At 43.4% G+C, this 21,153-nt stretch overlaps 1 protein-coding gene across 1 annotated transcript in view; it reads left to right on the top strand.

Moving 5' to 3' along the window:
• The window catches only part of TTC3 (tetratricopeptide repeat domain 3), a 39,174-nt gene that overhangs the window by 16,132 nt on the left and 1,889 nt on the right, over window positions 1-21,153 (top strand). Inside the window, exons 15-39 of the mRNA XM_040055283.1 lie at window positions 198-310; window positions 1,944-2,070; window positions 5,746-5,868; window positions 6,010-6,111; window positions 6,478-6,570; window positions 6,949-7,013; window positions 7,627-7,763; window positions 9,150-9,461; window positions 10,150-10,413; window positions 10,613-10,659; window positions 11,330-11,386; window positions 12,179-12,258; window positions 12,379-12,534; window positions 12,722-13,487; window positions 14,519-14,584; window positions 15,026-15,175; window positions 15,608-15,747; window positions 16,385-16,453; window positions 16,743-16,839; window positions 17,170-17,270; window positions 17,709-17,802; window positions 18,232-18,330; window positions 19,873-20,270; window positions 20,689-20,809; window positions 20,895-21,098. Of these exons, the coding sequence (XP_039911217.1) occupies window positions 198-310; window positions 1,944-2,070; window positions 5,746-5,868; window positions 6,010-6,111; window positions 6,478-6,570; window positions 6,949-7,013; window positions 7,627-7,763; window positions 9,150-9,461; window positions 10,150-10,413; window positions 10,613-10,659; window positions 11,330-11,386; window positions 12,179-12,258; window positions 12,379-12,534; window positions 12,722-13,487; window positions 14,519-14,584; window positions 15,026-15,175; window positions 15,608-15,747; window positions 16,385-16,453; window positions 16,743-16,839; window positions 17,170-17,270; window positions 17,709-17,802; window positions 18,232-18,330; window positions 19,873-20,270; window positions 20,689-20,809; window positions 20,895-21,098 (3,981 nt within the window). The remainder of the gene's footprint in view (window positions 1-197; window positions 311-1,943; window positions 2,071-5,745; window positions 5,869-6,009; window positions 6,112-6,477; window positions 6,571-6,948; window positions 7,014-7,626; window positions 7,764-9,149; window positions 9,462-10,149; window positions 10,414-10,612; window positions 10,660-11,329; window positions 11,387-12,178; window positions 12,259-12,378; window positions 12,535-12,721; window positions 13,488-14,518; window positions 14,585-15,025; window positions 15,176-15,607; window positions 15,748-16,384; window positions 16,454-16,742; window positions 16,840-17,169; window positions 17,271-17,708; window positions 17,803-18,231; window positions 18,331-19,872; window positions 20,271-20,688; window positions 20,810-20,894; window positions 21,099-21,153) is intronic.

Below are 21,153 nucleotides of genomic sequence, written 5' to 3'. Positions count from 1 at the left end.
ATTTTTTTTTATTACTATTTTTTAAAAAAAGGGAAGTTTTGCCCGTGATCACGAGGGTGTGTAATTCCATTTACTGTTCCTAAGACTGATCAAGGAATAGGACACACTGACCCACCCTAAAGGAGGGAAAACGCCAGGAAAAGTGGAAATATTCTGGCAAAACTCCCACGTGTTTGTGTCTCACATTTCTTTTGAAGGCGTTGGCCAAGGCTGAAGATCAGTTTAAGAAAATAATTGAAGACTATCCGGAAGAAAGCTGTTTTTGTTTGGCACACTATGGACTTGGAAGGGTTTACCTCAAGCAAAACAGGTTGGTTTGATGGAAAATGGCAGGGTTTGTTGGGGGAAAAAAAAAAAGTTTTTATCTGAGGGACTTTGCTTGGGAGGGAGGGGGCTTTAATTATTCTGTGGGAATCATTAAATTCATCCATCAGGGATTTAATCCAAGTGGAAATTGTGCTGAGGAGCTGGTGGGAGCTGCTGGAGGAGGAGATCCGAGGGAATATTTGGGATTCAGGGATCACAGCCCTGCAGTGGGGGAGAGCTCAGAGAAAAAGAACACCAAAAAACCCCCTCTTTGTTCTGGGGGAGGAAAGCATCCTGAAGAAATCGGAATTTATCTCATCCCTGGGGAGCTGGAGAGTGACCTTGGACTGAGATAAGGTTCCAGGGGAGTCACAGATTTCCTCGGAGCAGATAAGAGAGGGACAGGGAGAGCCTGAAATGTCAGGGACACGACAAGAAACAAAGTGAGAGCAGAAAGCTGGAGCTGCTCCCACCCCTCCAGGAATTCCTGGGGGAGTTTTCCTGGCTGCCCTGGGGGCAGGAGCTGTGGGAAGCTCGTGGAGGGATTTTTGGGGTGTCCCTGGTGCTCTGTGGGATTAAAATCACCCCTAAAGGCTCGTGGTGGGCTGGCTGGGAGCTCCTTACCCAGCTGTGATCCTGCTGCGCTGTGCTGGAGGGGAGAAATTCCATGGAAAAGCTCCAGGTGGAGGTAAAAACAGGGAGATCACTTTCTAATCCTCACTCAGTGTGAGGAAAAAGAACTTCTTGTGCGTTAAAATAGAACTGGAGAGTGGGAAACAAGAGTAAAACACCTGAAATCACCTTTTTCCTCCCCTCCTTTACCCCGGGCTGGAATTCACTCCCTCATTCCTGACCCTTCTCCCTCTGAGTTTCCCATGGGGATGGGGAATGGGAGAGGATTATTTTATTCCCTTGCTCCTCACAGGAGAAAAAAGGATAATTTGTGCAGGATGTTTTTCTTTTTATCCCTGCTTTCCTTGAGGTGCCAGTGCCTTGCACAGCTGGGCTGAGTTGGCTCCCGCTGGAATTGGGGCTCTCCTGTTCCTCAGGGAATTGTCCCCACCTCCCTGCCCGCCCTTGCCAAAATGATGCCAAATAAAAGAGGTTTTGGTGCCAAATAAAGAAATTTTCATGCCAGACCTTCCCTGTGAGATGGTTAAAAGCACCTGCTCAGGGCGTGGCGGATCATCTGAGGGAATTCCTCCTTCCTGGATGCAGTCTGGGGTCTTCATCCCTTTTCCTGTGGCTGTGCCTCATTTCCTTGGCGGTTTTGAGCCCAGGAAAAATCCCTGCACGGGTGACAGCAGCTCTGGCCAGCCAGGCTCATCCAGACAGAGCCATTCCCGCTCCCTGACCTCCAGGAAAGCCCAGCTCCAGGCAGCAGAGTGCTGTGTCCCACCTGTCCCCACCCTGCATCCCCAGATCCCTTGGGAGCACAGGTCCATCCCTGCCTGCCTCTCCCCGGGAGAGTTTTTGAGCTCCGAGAGAAGCAGAACATGGAATGATCCAGGTGCTCTCTCAGTCACCACCTGTCGCTCCTGAGAGGATAGAAACGAGCGCTGGAAGTTTCTCCCGGGAGCCCTTGAGTGTGTGTTTTTGTTGTTTTTTTTTTTTTCCCCACCTCCTCCAAACCCCAGGTTTGCTCGTGCCCGCGACCAATTCGCGAGGTCGAAGCTGATGATGGATTTCAAGATTGTCCCCGGAGTTTTAACGTGGCCAGGAACGAGCCAGGTGATCGAGGAGTCGCGGATGGAGAATTTACAGGTGCGTTTAAAAACAGAAACCCGAGCAGGAGATGTGCTGCTGCTCCGTGCCAGGACCCCGGGGAGGGGTGAGGAGAGGAGGGGAGGGAGGCAGCAGGGCAGGAGCTGTGGCACTGAGAGCTCATGGAGCTGCAATTGCAGCTGGGGAAATCCCAGTTCTGCTTATCCGCAATGGGAATTGTGCGATTCCGCGGAGCAGGGCTTGGGTCAGCTCTGGCCACTTGTCATGGAGCGTTTGTGGTTAATCACGGAGCGTTTCGATCAGTTTTCATTGATAATTTTGATAATTTTTTATCATCTTGAATTCATTTATCATTTTCATCCCAGTTCTGCTTTATCCACAAATGGGAATTGTGCGATTCCACGGAGCAGGGCTTGGGTCAGTCTGGCCACTTGTCATTGAGCGTTTGTGGTTAATCACAGAGCGTTTTGATCAGTTTTATCGTTTTTCATTGATCATTTTGATAATTTTTTATCATCTTGAATTCATTTATCATTTTCATCCCAGTTCTGCTTAACCACAATGGGAATTGTGTGATTCCATGGAGCAGGGATTGGGTCAGCTCTGGCCACTTGTCATTGAGCGTTTGTTGTTAATCACAGAGCGTTTCGATCAGTTTTGATCATATTTATCACTTTTCATTGATCATTTCGAATTCATTTATCATTTTCATCCCAGTTCTGCTTTATCCACAAATGGGAATTGTGCGATTCCACGGAGCAGGGCTTGGGTCAGCTCTGGCCACTTGTCATTGAGCGTTTGTTGTTAATCACAGAGCGTTTTGATTAGTTTTATCGTTTTTCATTGATCATTTTGATAATTTTTTATCATCTTGAATTCATTTATCATTTTCATCGCAGTTCTGCTTAACCACAATGGGAATTGTGCGATTCTGTGGAGCAGGGCTTGGGTCAGCTCTGGCCACTTGTCATTGAGCGTTTGTTGTTAATCACGGAGCGTTTTGATCAGTTTTGATCATATTTATCACTTTTCATTGATCATTTTGAATTCATTGATCGTTTTGATCATTTTGATCATTGTTTTGATCATTTTTTATCATTTTGAAGTCATTTATCATTTTATTCAATCAGTTCCTTTACCGTTCATCAGTTTGTCATTGAGCGTTTGTTGTTAATCACCGAACATTTCGATCAGTTTTGATAATTTTTATAATTTTTCAGTGATTGTTTTGATAAATTTTGATCATTTTGATCACTTTTCATTGATCGATTTGATCATTTTGATCATTGATCATTTTTTATAACTTTGAATTCATTTATCACTTTATTCAGTAAGTTCATTTACCATTCATCAATTTGTCATTGAGCGTTTGCTGTTAACCACGGAGCATTTTGATCAGTTTTGATTGTTTTGATCATTTTTCATTGATGGTTTTGATCATTTTTTATCATTTTGATTTCATCATTTTATTCAGTCAGTTCATTTATCGTTCATCAGTTTGTCATTGAGAGTTTGCTGTTAACCACGGAGCGTTTTGATCAGTTTTGATAGTTTTGATCATTTTTCATTGATTGTTTAGATCATTTTTGATCATTGATCATTTTGATCAATTTTCATTGATGGTTTTGATAATTTTTTATAATTTTGAAGTCTTTTATCACTTTATTCAGTTCATTTACCGTTCATCAGTTTGTCATTGAGCGTTTGTTGTTAATCACAGAGCGTTTTGATCAGTTTTGATCATTTTTATCATTTTTCATTGATTGTTTTGATCATTTTGATCATTGATCATTTTGATCATTTTTTATGATTTTGAAGTCATTTATCATTTTATTCAATCAGTTCATTTACCGTTCATCGATTTGTCATTGAGCGTTTGTTAATCACCGAGCATTTTGATCAGTTTTGATCATTTTGATCATTCTTCATTGATGGTTTTGATCATTTTTTATCGTTTTGAATTAATTTATCATTTTATTCAGTCAGTTCATTTATCGTTCATCAGTTTGTCATTGAGCGTTCGTTGTTAACCACAGAGCGTTTTGATCATTTTGATCAGTTTTATAATTTTTCATTGATGGTTTTGATCATTTTTTATAATTTTGATTTCATTCATCATTAAATTCAATCAATTCATTTATCGTTCATCGATTTTTTTTTTTTTCATTGAGCGTTTTAGATTCGTTTTTCGTTTCGTCAGTCCATTTATTTTTTATTTATGATTTCTCGATCTTTTTTTTGTTTATAATTGGTATAAGTTTTTCATTCAATATTTTTATCATTTTTCAGTTTTCATTTTAATAAATTTTACTCATAATTTGTCATATATAATTTTTATTTAAATATTTTCATTTTATCATTGTAATTTTTATTTAAAATTTTTGTAATTTCTCATAATTTTTCATTTATCATTTTTATTCATAAACTTTCTTTATAATTATCTTTTTCATTTATCTTTTCTATTTATAATCTTTATCATTTTTATTCCTAATTTTTAAAATTTTCATTTGTAATTTTTCTGTTTATCTATTTTATTTATATTTTTTGTTTTTAATTTATCTTTTTTCATTTATCATTTTTATTTATAAAATCTATCCTTTTAAATTTATGATTTTCATTTATAATATCTTTACCATTTTTCACTAATAATTTTCTCACTTATCTCTTTTCTGTTTAATTTTTTTCATTTTTTCATTTTGCCACTTTTTTCTCTTTTTTTTGCCACTTTTTTCTCTTTTTTTTGCCACTTTTTTCTCTTTTTTTTGCCACTTTTTTCTCTCTTTTTTGCCACTTTTTTCTCTCTTTTTTGCCACTTTTTTCTCTCTTTTTTGCCACTTTTTTCTTTTTTTTTGCCACTTTTTTCTCTTTTTTTTGCATTTTTTTTCTTTTGTTCTTTCCAGATTTTCTTTTGGTTTTTTTTCCCATTTCTCTTTTTTCCCCCAATCTTTTCCAATCTTTCTTTTTTTTTCAATTTATTTTTTTTTTCATTTTTTCTTTTTTTTTTCAAATTTTTTTTTTTTTTTTTTTTAATTTTTAATTTTTTTTTTCCTTTTCCTCATTTTTTCATTCCTCATTTTTCCATCCGTCCTTTCTCAGAGGGGCTGTGGCACTCATCGGATCCTGGAGCTCTTTTTCCAACCCCAAATAAATTCAGGACGATGTTTGATTCCCTCCCAAACCTCCAGATGTGAACACACAGCGGAACCAATTAAAAACCCGAGAAGTTACAAATTTAAACAAACTCCTCTTTTTCCCCTGGGATAAATCAGTCATAGCAAACAAATTGAATAATTGAAGGACGAGAGGAGGTGAAGAAATTAGAAATTATGCGGAATTGATACCGCACACGTGAAAATGAGGGATGGCAAGGTGGAATTTTAAATTCGGCAGAGATTTTTAATTTTCGGGAGCTCTTTTCAAACTCCCTTAGGAACAGAGAAGAGGTAACACCAGAGAGCTCTGGGAATCTTCAGAAATGTCCCCAAAAATCCTCAATTTTTGCCCCATCATCTGTTTTAGCACTAAACCTGCCGTTTTCTCTGTGAACCTGCCAGCACTTCAAAAAAACCCCTGCAATATTTTGGCCATTAAACAGTTGGGGGGTTTTTTTTTGGGGGGATTAATCTCTGCTTGTCCAAGAGCTCCCCGGGAGTTTTGTGAAGCTTTTTCCGGTTTCTGTGCAGTTTGTCTCTCGATAATTCCGTGTTTTTCCAGGTGGCTTTAAAGAATTATTTGGAGAAATGTCGATTCCCTCCAGAGCCTGACGCTGTTTGTCGATACCAGCAGTGCCACGGCTACTCCAAAATCCAAATATATTTTACAGACCCTGACTTTAAGGTAAATTTTCAGCTGGGAAAGGTTTGAGGAGTAAAACTTGAGATATTTTCTGTCCTTTTTTCTATGATCTGCTAAGCTGAGCGCTGTTTTTTTCTCCTGGTTTGGTTTCAAGCTGTTCCCTTGTTGCCGTTTATTTTTTAGGGTTTTATACGTATTATTTGCAGTCAGCAGTGCAGGCTGGAGTTCCACATCAGCTGCTGGAAAAAGCTTAAAACAGCAAGCTACAGTGATAAAAATGATAAGGTGAGGCCTTTGCCAGACTGGAATTTTTAAAATTTTTTTTTTATTTAAGGTCATAGCCCTTAAGAAATGTAAAGCAGTTCCCCAAAATTCGGCAGCCAGGATAAAAAATGGAGGGAAATCGGGATTCTGGAAGTTGACTCTTGGGTGTGAAGCTGGAGGAGGGAGTAAAAGAATAAAATGTCACAGATTTTCCATGATTTTTGATTTTTCAGCCCCTTCCCAAGTCAACTCTCAGTCAGCATCCAGGAGAAGTTTAGGATTGTGCTTCCTTGAATTGCTTTGGTCACCTCAAATTAAGAATTCAAGGACATTTAAGTGGTGTGTGGATTTCAGTGCCTTTGCTGTGTGTCTCCTTTTCTCCTGCAGGATTTCCTTAAGGAAACGTGTTTTACTCCTGATTGTAAAGGCCTTATTTCAAAAATAGTTATTTTCAGTTCTTCTGGGCTGGTAAAATGTGAAGTAAGTATGGTCATATTTTAGATTAAATTAATTTCATATTAATTATGTTAAGGGGGATGAAGCAGAGATGAAAATGTAACTGCAAAAAAGAAACAAAAGAACATTGGGCTGCCTTAACTGCAGAGTGTGAGGATTATTTAGGAATATTAATTTCCTGTTCTGGAGGAGCAGGAATTGCCCTGTGGTGTTGGTGAGGTTGTCACGGATGGGGATTGGAATTAACAAATTCCATTAACAAATTCAGGAATAACTCCAGAGCCACAGGCACGTGGAGAATTCTCCCCAGGGCAACACTGAGCTGAGAGAAGCAGAAATGATTGAGGGCTTTGTTGTGTCATAACCCGAATTTAATTCCTGTCCTATCCCTTCTTTTGGTAGTTTGAACAAAAAATCCCCAAACCTAAGGAGCCACCGAGGGCCTGTATAAAACAGAAAAGTTCAAGGTGAGATTTGTCCTGTCTGAATCGCCCTGAGAGCAGAGCAGGAGGGATTTTCACACCTTTCATGAATATTTTGGGAAGTTAATCCTCGCCCTTTACCTGATAAACAAACAAACAAAAAAATCTGGTAAAATCCATTCTTATCCAATGGTAAAAACATTTCGGTTGTTGCACAGAATTTATTTTGTGTGAATGTTGAGAAAATGTAAATAAAAACGTATTTTACGCTGCCGCTGTAGTCGTTGATACCCAGGCCTTTGACAGAGTTTGCAGTTGGTTTTGGCCACGTTTGTTTTTGGCCAAGTAACCTTTCAGTAATTAGGACTCAAGCTGAGAGGGCAAACAAAGAGGATTTCTAGGAATAAATTGCCAACATCTGCTTGAAAATGCTGAGTTATAAATTGAGAGTATTGAAGCCAGTCCTGATTCAGCCGTCTTTAATGGGAGTAAAAACTTAAATCTTGAGGACACTGATGTTTTTATGAAGTCCTGTGGTCTCTGCTTCTACATGAAGACCACTTTTATTCTGCTTGTACCTCTCAGTGTGATATTTTCACCTCAAATTAACGTTTGGCTCACTGCTGAATTGTTGTTTTTTTTTTTTTTAAATTTGCAGTCTTAGGAAGATAAAAATGAAGCAAGAAAAAAAACTGTGGCGAAAACGAGCGCGAGAAGAGGCCCGGAACTCTGCCAGAAAAAAACCTGAGGAGAAGCAGGAAGGAAATGAAGAATCCCAGTACAGCCAGCACGGGGGTAGGTGGAAATTCAGGGGTTTTTGGGGGCTGATTTCTCCATGGAAAAAGGGGCTTTGGAACGGGAGGTTTGGGGATATCCAAGGAAAGGAGGTGGCACTCGGAGCTCTGGGCTGGGGACAAGGTGGGGATCAAAGTTTGGGTTTGATGGTGCTGGAGGGTTTTTCCATCCTCAGTTATCCCGGGATTCTGTGATTCTGAGTTAGCACAAAGCAATGGGATCAGCATTCTGAATTATCCCAATATCCCAGCAGAATCCTCGTGCTGGACGTCGTCCCTCTGTGAAAAATCCGCGTTTTGACTTAAGGCAAATTTTATTTTGGTTCTGTTTTTACGGTCCAGACAGCTGGGGGATGTTACTGTGAGGTTTGGTTATTGTGTGGTTTTATTCCTTGTAGAAAACCTTGATTTTTTTTATTTTTTTTTTTTTGTCCTTGGCTGGTTCCTGCAGAATCAGCCTGGAGAGGGGAAAAAGGCTCCAGCTCTGAGGGAACCCATTGAGAAGGGATTTCAGGACAAAAGCACCTTGGGGCACTGTTAGAGAAAAAAAAAACCACCTGAAATAAGACAGATTGATCTCCTACCTGCAGTGACCTGAAAAGTCCATTCCAGATGATTGGGGAAAATAAAAATATTTCAGTCTGTGGCTTTGTAGGCATTTCAAGCTTCAGCTTTTGCCTTGCTGGATGTTGGATGCTCCACGTCTCCCAGAGCTGGGAATTTCCCCTGCGGCTTCTCAGGGCAAAGGAAAAAGGGGGGGATGTTGGAAAAGTTATTTTTTAATCTGAATTATCAACTTGGGATGTAATTAATGTATAATTTCCTAGGATTCCCTGTTAAATGCTCTGGGTGTATTTTTTTTTAATCCCTTGCTTGGGGTTCTCTGGGCGCCTGTTCCCTGCTCAACGAAAATTTGGGAGATTTTGGCTTCCCTGTGGATTGCTAAAATCGCTTTCATTTATTTCCTGCTTGCTTTGTTTTAAATCTTTGCTCTCTCCTTTCCTCTGGCTCGCCTTTAGTTGTGATCCTTGGAGCCACTGCGGGTCACTGTGACGCTGTGACTTCATCCTAAAACCTGGGCAGAGGTTTATAATAAAACCATAGGTTTTATTTATAAATAAAATGAAATAAAATTCAGTTAAAATTTGATTCGAAATAAAATTTTTTAAAAAAATTCAATCGATGTTGGATCAAATTCATAATGGTCAGGACGTACGGCAAAAATAATTACTTAAATCCTGAACTTGTCAGTGTAAAGCGAATAATCAGAAACACCGCTTAAATCCAAACTACCTGTGCTTTTCACTCGGTTTGGCTTGTTGCAAGGACGTGAAATCCTGTTGGGGTTTTTGTGCCTTTTTTAACTCCTTGCTTTTTAATTTTCCAGGCTGTGGCCAGGATCTGTGCGCTGGGGACCAGGTCCTGCAGCACCTCCAGCGCAACCGCGAGCAGATCAAAGCCGCCGTCGCTGACGCTGCCGAGTTATTAAAGGAATTATTGGAGTGGGGAGTGATCAGAGAGGACGATTTCACCTCCTGTTCCCAAATGAGCTCGTCCCAGGAGGTGCTGGAGCAGCTCCTGAGCTCCTTAATCCAGGCCAGATCCCGAGTGCGGACCAGGGCGTTCCTGCACGTGCTGAGCCAGCTGGGAGAGGTGGATCCCAAAGTGCACAAGTGGCTGAGACACCTGGATAACCTGGGTGGGTTCTGTGCAGCGGCACACAGCTCTGCTTTCTCCGCTTCCTCTTCTCTGCTCTAAAATCCTCTTATTTCCTGCTTTGCTTCTTTTAAAGCTCCTCCTCTTCGTCCTTTCCCTGATTTCCAGAGAGAAAAAACAAACCTGGGGGAGCCAGGGGCTCTGCGTGGGTTTGGCCATGCAGGAAAAAGAGAAATTGGAACGGTTTTTAAATCATCCCAAAGTTGCAGAGTGGGCTGAAATGCTGATATTTATAAAATAATCTGGTTTTGGAGCCTTAATAACAGTGATCCGTTGCCTCCAAAATTCCAGCAGTGGTGTTTTGCCATTAGACTTGGAAATAATTTCATGTTCGGTGCCCTGAAGTTTGCTGTTGGGTTTATAACTGAAAGAAAAAAGAAAAGCTGGAATTTTGGGCTTCTTCATTTTTGCTCTTCTCACATCCACATCCTCCCAAGAATTCTTAGATCCAAATCTCATCGTTATTATTGTACAGATAATAATTGGTGAGAGTTGAATTTCTGTCAGCCCCGTTCCTCGTTTTTGTTTTATTTGCATTTCCAAGGCGCCAGAGCTCTCACGTCGCCTGTACATTTAATTTCTAGACCCCTTTGAAAGGGGGGATGTCGCGTTTGAAGCGCCGCAGATTTAAAGCTGGCACGGAATATTGGCATTTCTCCGTCTCTTTTCAGGTCTGACAGCGACAAAAAACTTCCTCCTTCAATATGGCCAAGTCCTGCAAGAGCTTGACCTCTCTATTTTAACCCCGCTGTGGAACCGGAAATACGGCAATAAATTTGATTGTGTGGCAGCTGATAGTGAAAAGCAAGAAATCTGTGATTATTTCCTCGCCCCTCCCCTAGAGAAATCCCGTTGTTTTATATGGCTTTTAGAAGAAAACAGAGAAGATTTTCCAGGCCTCCATCAAGCTTTAGATGAATTCTTTGATAAAATGGGTGAGTAGGCAAAGGGATCAGACATCCCAATAAAAATTGGGTTTTTTTAACGTTAAAAGTTGTGCGGCTGCAGTTTCGGAGTGGATTTGGTTGGATGAAGGATTAGAGCAATAATTCCCGTGATTTCGCAGTTAAATCGTAAATGAAGTGAAATATTGTTATTTCCATCAATCACTATGACTTTTATCCTTTTCAACAGATGACCCAACCATTATATTAAAGAAGCAGGGAAATGAAAATTTATCAGTAAGTGAACTTCCTTTCTGTCTGGCCTCAGCTCGGAAAGAACTTCTTGCTGTTTCGGAAAAGGAAATATTTTGCAGCCTCGTCCTTCAGACTTAGAGATTTAATCTCTTGTTTTAGTTCCCTTCTCTTAAATTATTGGATATTTGAATTATTTAATAATAATTTCTCAAGCGGGCCTCATTCTGAATCGCTTTTTGACCGGTGTCTTCATTAAAATCCATCCCAGTCGGCAGAAACAGATTTTGTATTTCAGTTAATTCTGTGTTTGAGGCAATTCTTGTCTGCAGTTAAATTGACCTTTAGAAATCCAAGATTTACTTTCGATTCAGAAGAAAGCTTTAGTTCATTTAGTTCATTAATGCAGACACTAATAAATTTTTAATGCACGCATGAATAAAATCCAAAATTTTAAATGTGAGCGTAGATAAAATGCAGGATTTTTTTTTTTTGCCTTTTTTTTTCATTTCATGAATTGGGGAAATCCAAGGATGAAATGAAAAGCAGCACAGTGGAACTGCTTTGATTTCAGTGGTAAAAACCCCTGTAATTACTCTGTCCCTGTGTGATCCCAATCCTGTTGAAAAATTAACTCAAAATTTCAGTTCCTCCATCTTTTGTCTGAAGCGACGTTTGCCAATCCTCTGCCTTCCATTTTTATTTTCTCTTTCAGAATAATGAAATCAAAGTTAAAAACAAAAACAGGAAGAAAAATTGGAAAGATTCAAAGGTCAGTAACTTTGGAAGCTGCTAAAGCAGATATTACCGAGCAGATGCCACTTATTTCCCATTAAAAACCCACCTAAAAATGGGATTTTTTTTTTTTAGAATTTCTGGCTTCCAGATGGATAGGAGCTGGTTTTGTAAATGCAAAAATTTCCATTTCATGCTCAGGACTGTTATTAATTATTCACGATTTTCTAGATTTTTCTTGGAATATTATTCTGCCCGGATTTTCTGCTGCCTCTTGGAGGATTTGGCTTTTTTGAAAACCTCAGGTCCAGCCTCATGCCCTCACCTTTTTATCATTTTTTTCTAGGATTTCGAGAGTAAACTTCAGATTTTCCCCTCAGGATTCGTTTTTCTGACATAGGTGCATTTACCTGTGCATTTCTAAATTATTAGATAATAAAAATGAAGACAGCTGAGATGTGTCTAATGGTGTGGACAATAATAACCAGGAATTAGGGATAACTCCTGCTTGTGGAAAATTTGTTACAGCCTCAAATTAAAAAGAAAGTTGTATTAAATTTTGATGAAGTTGGTAAAAAAAAAAAAAAAAAAGGAGAGATTTGGGGCTAAATATCCCGATTTCTTTTTTAATAACTTTTAATTAAGAATTTTCTTGCTGTGGCTTAGCACTGGTAATTTTACAGGGGAGATTTTGCAGTTCATGATGAACATACAGTGAATTTCGAGAACAAAATTCAGTGTAAATAAGTTACTCCTGGTCTTTGCAGTGGATTATTTGACATGAGCTTTTGTGAGGTGAAAAAACTAAAAGAAATCTCTTTTTAATTAGTCTATTTTAGTATTATCCAGTGGAGTTAGTACAGCGTCACGAGAAGAGGAGAAGATATTTATAGAAGAACAAAATAATTTGTGAGTATTTGATTCTGCTTTCCTTGCCCAAACTCCAGATCGCTGGAGAAGAATCCTTTAAAAACCCCAAGGCTGGCTTAACTTTAATTTCATTTTTTTTTAATTTTTCTGATTTTTAAGGTACAGAGATTATCCAAATGAACCCTTCGTAATCCCTGAATATCTCCAGGAGCAGCTGGAGGAATTCGAAGCTCTCTATAATGTTTCCAATAGTAACGGTTATATGAATAATAATAATAATAATAATCCAGATCCAATCTGTGAGAATTTATATGAGTGAGTATCGATTTCTGTACTCAGCAGCTTCGGGGAGGGGGGTGGATTTTTGCTTCATGATTTGAACGATTTCTGGTGTTAATTGGAATCCTTACGGCCGCGAAGGAATGGATTAACGTTTGTGAAATACCAGTTTTGGGATTAAAAACAAACTTTAATTATACCAATTCTTCCTTTTTTTTTAAAGTTATTTCTCTCAGATCTTGGAAGAACACGGCCCTCTGGAGATTAATAATAAATTACTAATCGGGGAGTACGAAAATTTCCCGGCGGAGACGCGGAAGGTGGTGGAGGAGGCGGGCGGGCTGGAGCCCTTCCTGCTGAAATCCCTTCGCTTCATTCTGCTGGATAACCTGATCGGCCTGAGGAAGCACTCGGCCCTTTTCGAAGGGAATCCCAGCGGGAGCCGGCCGGAGGATAAAACGGAGAGCGACGCAGCCGGGCAGCTCCAGAGGGATTCCTGCCGCAGCAACCCGCCCTTGAACCCCTACGCCGAGGAGTTCAAGCCTCTGTCGTACTCTCTGCCACCCCCTCCGTCGTCGCTGCCCGATCTGACAGCTTACGAGACCCCGCAGTATTTCCCCTGCCCCTTCCCCGCTCCCTGCGCGGCCGGGAACGTTCTGGAACTCGGCGCCGCCGTGCCGCTGAAGGCCTTGGAGCCGGCCGTGCTCCTGCCGCAGAGCTCCTGGGGTTACCAGTACGGGATCCTGCCCGTGGTGCCCGCCGCGCTCTACGCCGACCCCGCGGCTCCTCGGGCCGGGAGATTCGGCCCCGGGGGTTCGGTGCCGCCCGAGGGGCAGGGCCGCGAAGGCCTTTGGGGCTGGCGGGGCGGCTCGGAGCGGGAGCGTCCTGCTCCTCCCGATGGCTCCGGGGAAACGGCTGCCAGGGAGAAAGGAAGGAGGGAGAAAGCCGGGACGGACGGGAACGCTCACACGAGGATGGCGGCTGTCCAGGTGAGGGTGGGCAGGGAACAGGAGGAGCAGAGGGATGGAGCAGCTCTGCTGGGAGCAAAGGCTGGCAGAGCTGGCATTGTTCAGCCTGGCCAGGAGAAGCTTTGGGCTGAGCTCAGGGTCTGAAGGAGCCCCAGGAAAGCTGGAGAGAGACAATTCCCAAGGGCTGCAGGGACAGGACACAGGGAATGGCCTCAAAGTGGAAAAACGATAAATTTAGGTGGAATGTTGGGGAAAAATCCTTCCCTGGGAGGGCGGGGAGGGGCTGGGCTGGAATTCCCAGAGCGGCTGTGGCTGCCCCTGGATCCCTGGCAGCGCCCAAGGCCGGGTTGGAGCAGCCTGGCACGGTGGAAGGTGTCCCTGCCCATCCAGGGCTGGCACTGGGTGATGTTCAAGATCCTTCCAACCCAAACCATTCCATGGTTCCTGAGAACTTCCGTTTCAGTTGCCACTTTCCGCGTTTGCGCATTTTTTTCTGTAATTTTTCGGAGATGCTCACTGAATTTTGTGGTGCCTGAAGTTTTTGCAGCTCTTTTTCCTTGGTATTCACAGAGGGAGCTGCTGCACATGGGTTTCATCTTCTCTTTAGAGTTGAAGTCTCTAAAAGAGACACAAAAGTCCTGCTGTGTCATTTTTTTTTTCCCTTTTGTGATGAGTTCAGGGATTTATTTTCACTTCCACAACATTGGAGGATTTGGATTTGTGGAGGAATCTCAGGGGTGACCTTCTCACTCCCTGACAGAGAGTGAGACAATTCCTACAAATCTGCATTTTTCAGGTATTTAGAGCATGGTTTTGTTTAAAGACTCACAGAATTCCCTGAAATTGCTGGTGGGCAATGAAATCAGGGAAAGAAAAAAATCCCTTTCTAAAACACCTCCACAATTTTTTCCTACATCATTTATAGCCCTGGATTAGTTTGGATTTGTAAAACCCTTGGTGAGGTACAAAAGCTGCAAGCCAGAACAGCTCATCTATGAACTGAGGAGATTTTTTAATCATATCTTAATTTTTTTTTTTTTTTTGTGTTCTAGGTAAATCAGGATGTTGCTGATAGGGAAACCAATACTTTGCCTTTCCATCCATTTGAAAATCAAAAAGTAAGTTCCCTGCATCCTGGTTTACTTTCTCATGAAGGAGGTTAAATAAAGGAACGCCCAAAAACTGAAGAGTGAAGCACTGAAAGGTTCTCTGAAAACACCAAGTTTTAACAGATATTTTGTATTTTGGGTTGTTTGGCTGGTTTTGTTTCCTGTGATGTTATTGGAAACATCACCCAGCCCCACAAGGAGATGATTTTCCAGCTTTGCTCTGCAGTTTTTTGTTCTGAGAGCTTTGCTCTGAGCTGTTCAGATGTTGAACGTTGGAGGTATTTCCTCTCAAGACCTGGATTTCAGTACTCCATTTGGGCACGGAGACACTTCAGGGCTGTGTTAAGGGCAGGTTTTTGTCCGTGCCAGGAGATAAAAGTGAGACGATGTGACCTTTGGGCTGGTGTCGGGTGTAAATGGAACTGATTTTTGGCACTGGTTATTTCTCAGGGCGATATCCTCCGCATGGAGAAGGAGCACCGGGTGCTGACAGAGCAGCTCAGGGAAGCAGAGGAGAAATTCGAGCAGCTACAGAGCAGGAGCTTGGAGGACATCAGTGCTGCAGAGGAGCTCCTGAAAAAAAGCATTGAAGAGACTGAGGTAAAGCTTTTTTTTCCCCATGGATCAGAGGTGGTGGAATCCCTGCAGGTGTCCAAGGCCAGGAGCAGCCTGGCGTGGTGGGAGCTGTCTTGGTTTTGGAAAGCTGGAGCCTCCCTTGGGATGCAGAATGTAACCCCCTCCCTCTGAATTACTGGCATTTTGAAATTAAGGGGCTCTCAGGCAAAGATACGGGAATAGGGATAACAGCTCTTTTCCAGGAAAATGAAAAATAGCCCTGGTTTAACAGCTGGTGACAGAACACAAAAACTGCTGGTCACAGCCTGCACTGCAACCCAAGGCCGTGTCCTTCCCACCCAAACCGTTCCAGGATTCCCTGATGATCACAAACAGCCTCAGTCTGCTCCAGCTTTTATTGGAATTAGCCACATTTTTCAGGTTTGTTTTTTTTTTTTTCTTCTTTTCCACTTTCAGGTGTCCCAGAATGAGCTGGATTGGTTCCACCAAGACTCGGACGCGCAGATGAAGAAATGGCAGCAGGAGAAGAAAGAAAATCGCGAGAACTTGAAAGCACTGAGGGCCACAGCTAAAAAACACTCCGACACCAATGAGAGGTAGAGCTGGAAATGGGTTTACATCCCCTCTTTCTGACAGTCTAAAGGCGTCAGAAGTCTTCAAGGAAATTTAATCCTTGGCTGTGAAAGCAGCCTGACATTTTCTCCCAGTGTTAAGCTGGAATATGAACTAAGGCCACTTCCTTGTTTTGAATTTTTTTGGCAGATTACAGGTAAACATCTAAAATAGCGTTTAGATAAGTGATGAAGCTGAGGGAGCGATAATTGTAATCAGATTTGACAGTTCCTGCTGGAATTGAATGTCCCTCCTCAGTTTGCAGAGCCCAGACTTTGGTCCTTGAATGCCTTTGTCTTATCTTTAGTTTTAAGTAGTTCGGGCCAAATCTCTCCTGAAAAATCACCAGCCTCTTTTCTATATTAATTACTGCTTTATTAGCAATAAATTGAAATTTATTTGGAATAGAATCCCTGAACAGTTTGGGTCGGGGTGCACCTTAAAGACCATTTGGTTGCGCCTGGCCTTGGACACTTCCAGGGCTGGAAATTCCATAATTCCTCTGGGATTAAAAAGGATCTAAAACCTGCAAATTAATCCTGATGGACACAGAGGATACAGTTCCATATTTGCCAAGAAACCTTTTCCACAAGGAGCTTAATGAATGTTTCGTTCCTGTAGGTATTTGAAGACTGTTGATGACAAGGAAAAGCAATATAATGCGTGTTTAAATACATTTCTGGAGACCAGGTAAAGCTCACGGCCCCTTCAGCAATATTTACATTTTTCTGCTTCACTCTGGGTAAAGGCTGAAAGGAAAAGAAGCCTTTTCCCATATTTCTTACTCTAAGATAGTTATTAATTTCCTTGCCACGAGTAAATATGAATATTTAGAATAAAGAAAACCATCCTCTCACACGTTTCCCTTGATTACATGACACTGAGTAGCTGTAAAAACACCCTGAAATGGCATAAATTTTAAATACTGCTCTGCTGTGAATGGTACTCGAAGATTTCCTTTCTTTCTTTTCTTTCACAGTAATAAATTTGCTAACGAGAAAGGCAAATTGGAAGAGCTGATAAAAAAGAGTCAAAGTGACAGCCAGGAGTGTGAGAAAAGAGCTGTTAAAGCAGAGGTACAACCAAAACAAACAAAAAAAAATCCTTAAAAACTTTCTGTTAGAGCTGGGGTTGTGCTGATTGGAGGTGGGGAAACGATCCCAAAAATGTTGATTAAATATTGGAAGTGCCAGGGATGGAAATCCCTCAGTGCAGGGGCTTTGTATCCTCAAACTCTTGTTCAGATCTCTTCAAGGTTTTATCCCTCTCTTTCTTGATTGTTTGGTTTTTTAAACTCTCTTTTTGTCGTTTGTTTGGTTTGCTTTGGGCTTTTTGGGGGTGTTTGTTTTGGTTTGAGGGTTTTATTTGGTTTTTTTTTTTTGTTTGTTTGTTTGTTTTTCCCACAGATCTCAGTGCTCCAGACCTGGAAGGAAACAGAGATCTGGAAGCTCACGGGCAGCATTGCCAAGGCAGAAGGGAATCTCAGGATGCTGAAAGCAGTGAGCAGGTACTGCGAGTTCCCACTAGATCATATTTATTTTATGTTCTATAATTACATCAAAATACCGATTTTTATCTTCTGCAGTTATATTGAATGTATGATATTTATACAAAATATTACAACAGTAACATAAAAGCGCACGGAGCTGAGGGCAAATAATACTGCCCCAAACAAAACTCGGCTGGAAATTGACCCTCATCCTTATCCTTGTGTCTTTCTGAGCTGGGAAAATCAAATTTATCTGGGTAATAATAATAATAATAATAATTGCAGTTATTCCTGCCCAGTATCCCTGGAAAAGGGCTGCAGTGGAACTGATTTTTCCCTGAAATCCCTTGAAAACTTTAACTGGGATTAATTGAGGGAGGAACTGTTGGGACAACACCACTGGTCTTCCAAGTGACGGGAATGTTGGAATTTAACTGTAAATCCTCGATATTCCAGCAGCTCAGCTTCAGCAGCTCCCGTGTTGAAGTCTCAGATTGATTCCTGGGAGATATTTATTTCAAATGTCAAGAAACAACTGGAGAAAGTCGAGGTAAAAAACTTCATTTCTCTCCACAAGCTTCTCGGTGGAACTTGGGAAATTTGAAAGCATTAAGTGACATTACATTTGGATTTTATTTTTTTTTAAACACCAGTAGCTTGTCCTCCAAATGCTGAGGGGGGATTTTTTTTTTTTTAAATACAAAAAGAGACACTTTGGAGTCCAGGCTGGTAATTTATAGTGGATATATTCACTTTTTCAAAGGCAAAAATCTGCCCTTGCTTCAGAATTGGGTCCCACATTCACAAGTCGGTTTTTCATTTGTTGGGGACTTTTAGAAATCCAGGGAACTCCTTAAAAAAAGCAAAAGAAAACCCCCCCCAAAAACCCAGGAAACTCAGGGAAGTTCAGCTGTAAAATGTGATTTTTAATGAGGAGGGAGCTTGGGTCGATGCTGATGGTTGGGTTCTCCTTCTGCAGGCCGAGTACGAAGCAAAAATGGAGCTGGTGAGAAACGGTGCCCGGGACTGCCTGAGCAAAGTGGAAATTGTGGATTTTCCTTCTCCTCAGGGCTTTGTTGTGAGTATCCCACCTCCCCCAGCAATTCCAGCCCTCGGGCAGTGCTGGGAGGTGTCAGGGAGAGCTGGAATGTGCAGCCTGGGACACAGCCAAGTGCCAGCTCTCCCTGCAGCCAGGGCGTGGATGGGTGCTCCAGAGGGATGGAGATGGAGCTGGGCACGGTCAGGGCGCCTGGCTCCGGGCTGTTGGAGGTTGGGAATGACCCACTGATGGTTTTTATCCAGTGTAGGCTTCCTGTAGCACCAAAATCCTGGGATTCCAGGGTGGTTTGGGTTGGAAGGGACCTTAAAGATCTCCCAGTTCCAACCCTGACACCTTCCACTGCTCCCAGCCCCAGTGTCCAGCCTGGCCTTGGGCACTGCCAGGGATCCAGGGGCAGCCACAGCTGCTCGGGAATTCCATCCCAGCCCATCCCCACCCTGCCAGGGAACAATTCCTGATTCCCAATCTCCCATCCAGCCCTGCCCTCTGGCACTGGGAGCCATTCCCTGTGTCCTGTCCCTCTGTCCTTGTCCCAAGTCCAGCTCCAGCTCTCCTGGCACTGGAAGGGGCTTTGGAGCCTCCTTGAGATTCTCCACATTGAACAGCCCCAAAATCCAGTGGGAGAAGCCCCATTATGCAGAATTCCAGAATTCCTGAGGCTGGCAAATCCCTCCCAGCCCAGGCAGTGCCAGCTGTGCCCTGTGCCCACCTTGTCACCCTGAGTGCCACCTCCAGGTGCCACCTGCAGGGATGGGCACTGCCGAGCTCCCTGGGCAGCTCTTCCCAAGTTCTGAGCCCCCTTTCTTTCCGTGGGGGAACTTCCCTGAAGGAATTCCTGCACCACCGTGTGGCACTGGCTGCGAACACCAGCCTCAGCTCCCGGCAGGAGGGAGGTGGAGCACAGAGCCCCAGAAATCCTGGCCACAGCGATTGATTTTCTCATGGCCCAGCAGCTCCAGCAATTCCAAGCAGTTCAAACCCACTCAAATCAAAGCAGTTTGTCCTGACCCTTCGGATTGGTTCTTTTTAATTTTGTTTTTTTCTCTGTTGAAAAGCTTGGTTAGTGGTTTTTGGGTTTTTTTTGTTTTTCTGGGTGTAATTTAGATTCAGGGCTCTGGTCTGATTTATTATTGCTTTTTATTATTTTAATATTATTTCTTATTTATATTACCCTTTTTCTAGGCTTCTGCACGTTCCACTCCCACTCTCCTGCATAATTCCCCACTTTATTTTCAGGTCTGTCCTTTGTATTTATTATTGACAGAATATGGAGACAACTTAATCACCACCAATTTAGTGGGAAAGAGCGACTTCTGTGCCTCTTGCTGTGCCTTTAGAACCCATTTTCCCTGCACTAACACCAGAGTGACCTTTTAGGAGAGAAATCATCACGAGCTGAAGGCACCTGCCCTGAAGTGAGGGAGTTTTTTAGATAAGCTGATGTCACCTCTGAGATCCTGGGCACGACAGAACCTCTCAGATCCACCCTGCTCGTGCTCCTGAATTTGCTGTGGTCGCTGCTTTCCCTGGGAAATGGGTTTTTTTTTGTTTGTTTCCTAGACGACACCGGGCAGAACCCCCATGTGTGACCCCGCCGTTGTCACCTGCGCCTCGGCGTCTGCACTTCCCGGTGCCCTTCCGGCGTTTTCCGCGAGTTCTGACGGAAAAGCTCCGGCCCAGCCTTCACTGCAGGCGCAGAGCGGAGCCAAGGCAGCGCCTGCCGCCTCTGAGGCTCCTTCTGCAGCTGGGAAAACGCTTCCCAAAGCTCCAGAGGGATCACATTCCACTCAGCTCTCAGCACCCCTCCCGTCGGGGGCTTCTGGAGGCGACTCCCAGCCCAGCCAGGATCCCCCAGCGCTGCAGCCCAGGCCTCCTGGAATTCCAGTCAACAAAAAGCTCCCAAAGGGAATTGGAAATGTTTTTGACCAGCTCCAGAGTGTGTTCCCAAACCACAGCAGGTACTGGCGTGAAGGAGCGCTGTGGGACGAGGTCTGAGCAGCCAGGGAGGAAGTGCAAAGAAGGGATTTTGTTCTGATCAGGGCTGCAGGGACAGGACACGGGGAAGGGGTTTAAACTGCCAGGGGGCAGGGCTGGATGGGAGCTTGGGAATCAGGAATTGTTCCCTGGCAGGGTGGGCAGGGGCTGGAATGGAATTCCCAGAGCAGCTGTGGCTGCCCCTGGCTCCCTGGCAGTGCCCCAGGCCAGGTTGGACAGTGGAAGGATGGGATGGGCTTTCAGAGCTCTCCCAGCCCATTCCATGATTCTGATGATTGTTCAGGGCTTTTGTCCTGGTCACTGACAGTCACTGGGAGCAGTTCCTGGGAAAAGCTGAGATGCGGGGGCCAGCCCTGATCCTGCCTTCTCCTGTCCCTCCAGCTCAGACCTCATGGCCTTGATCAAGGAGGTGCAGAGGAGGAACGGGAACGCCGCCGTGGGCCTGAGCCAGGACCAAATCCTCAGCCGCGTCACGGAGCTCATCCTGGACCGGCAGCTCCAGGTAGCGGGGCTGCAGCTGCTGCTCCTCTGCTCGGGGAGCAGCACAGCCCCGAGGAACACGGGATTCCCCTCTGATCCCTCTGCAGGCACCGCCTCCAGCAGCCAGAGCCGGGCACTCCCCGGCGGGGAGGAGCAGCCGGGAATCGCCCCCCGAAGGAACCGCCCCCGGCTCGCCCCGGGCAGCACCGGCCCCTAAAAACTCCTCCAGTAAAAACCCCTCTCAGCCAAACCTGCAGCCCTGGGGAAATGCTGGAGCTGCACCTAAAACCAAATGGAAGAAGTGGGACAATGTAAGTTTTCGCTCTTCCTTTCGGTGGAGTCGTTGCCGCGTGCTTTGTGCAGGGC

This window comes from Hirundo rustica, chromosome 2 (genome assembly GCF_015227805.2).
Source record: "Hirundo rustica isolate bHirRus1 chromosome 2, bHirRus1.pri.v3, whole genome shotgun sequence".
NCBI classification, from domain to species: domain Eukaryota; kingdom Metazoa; phylum Chordata; class Aves; order Passeriformes; family Hirundinidae; genus Hirundo; species Hirundo rustica.
The sequence above is the reverse complement of the archived record's forward strand: the minus strand, read 5'-3'. Positions and strand labels throughout refer to the sequence as shown.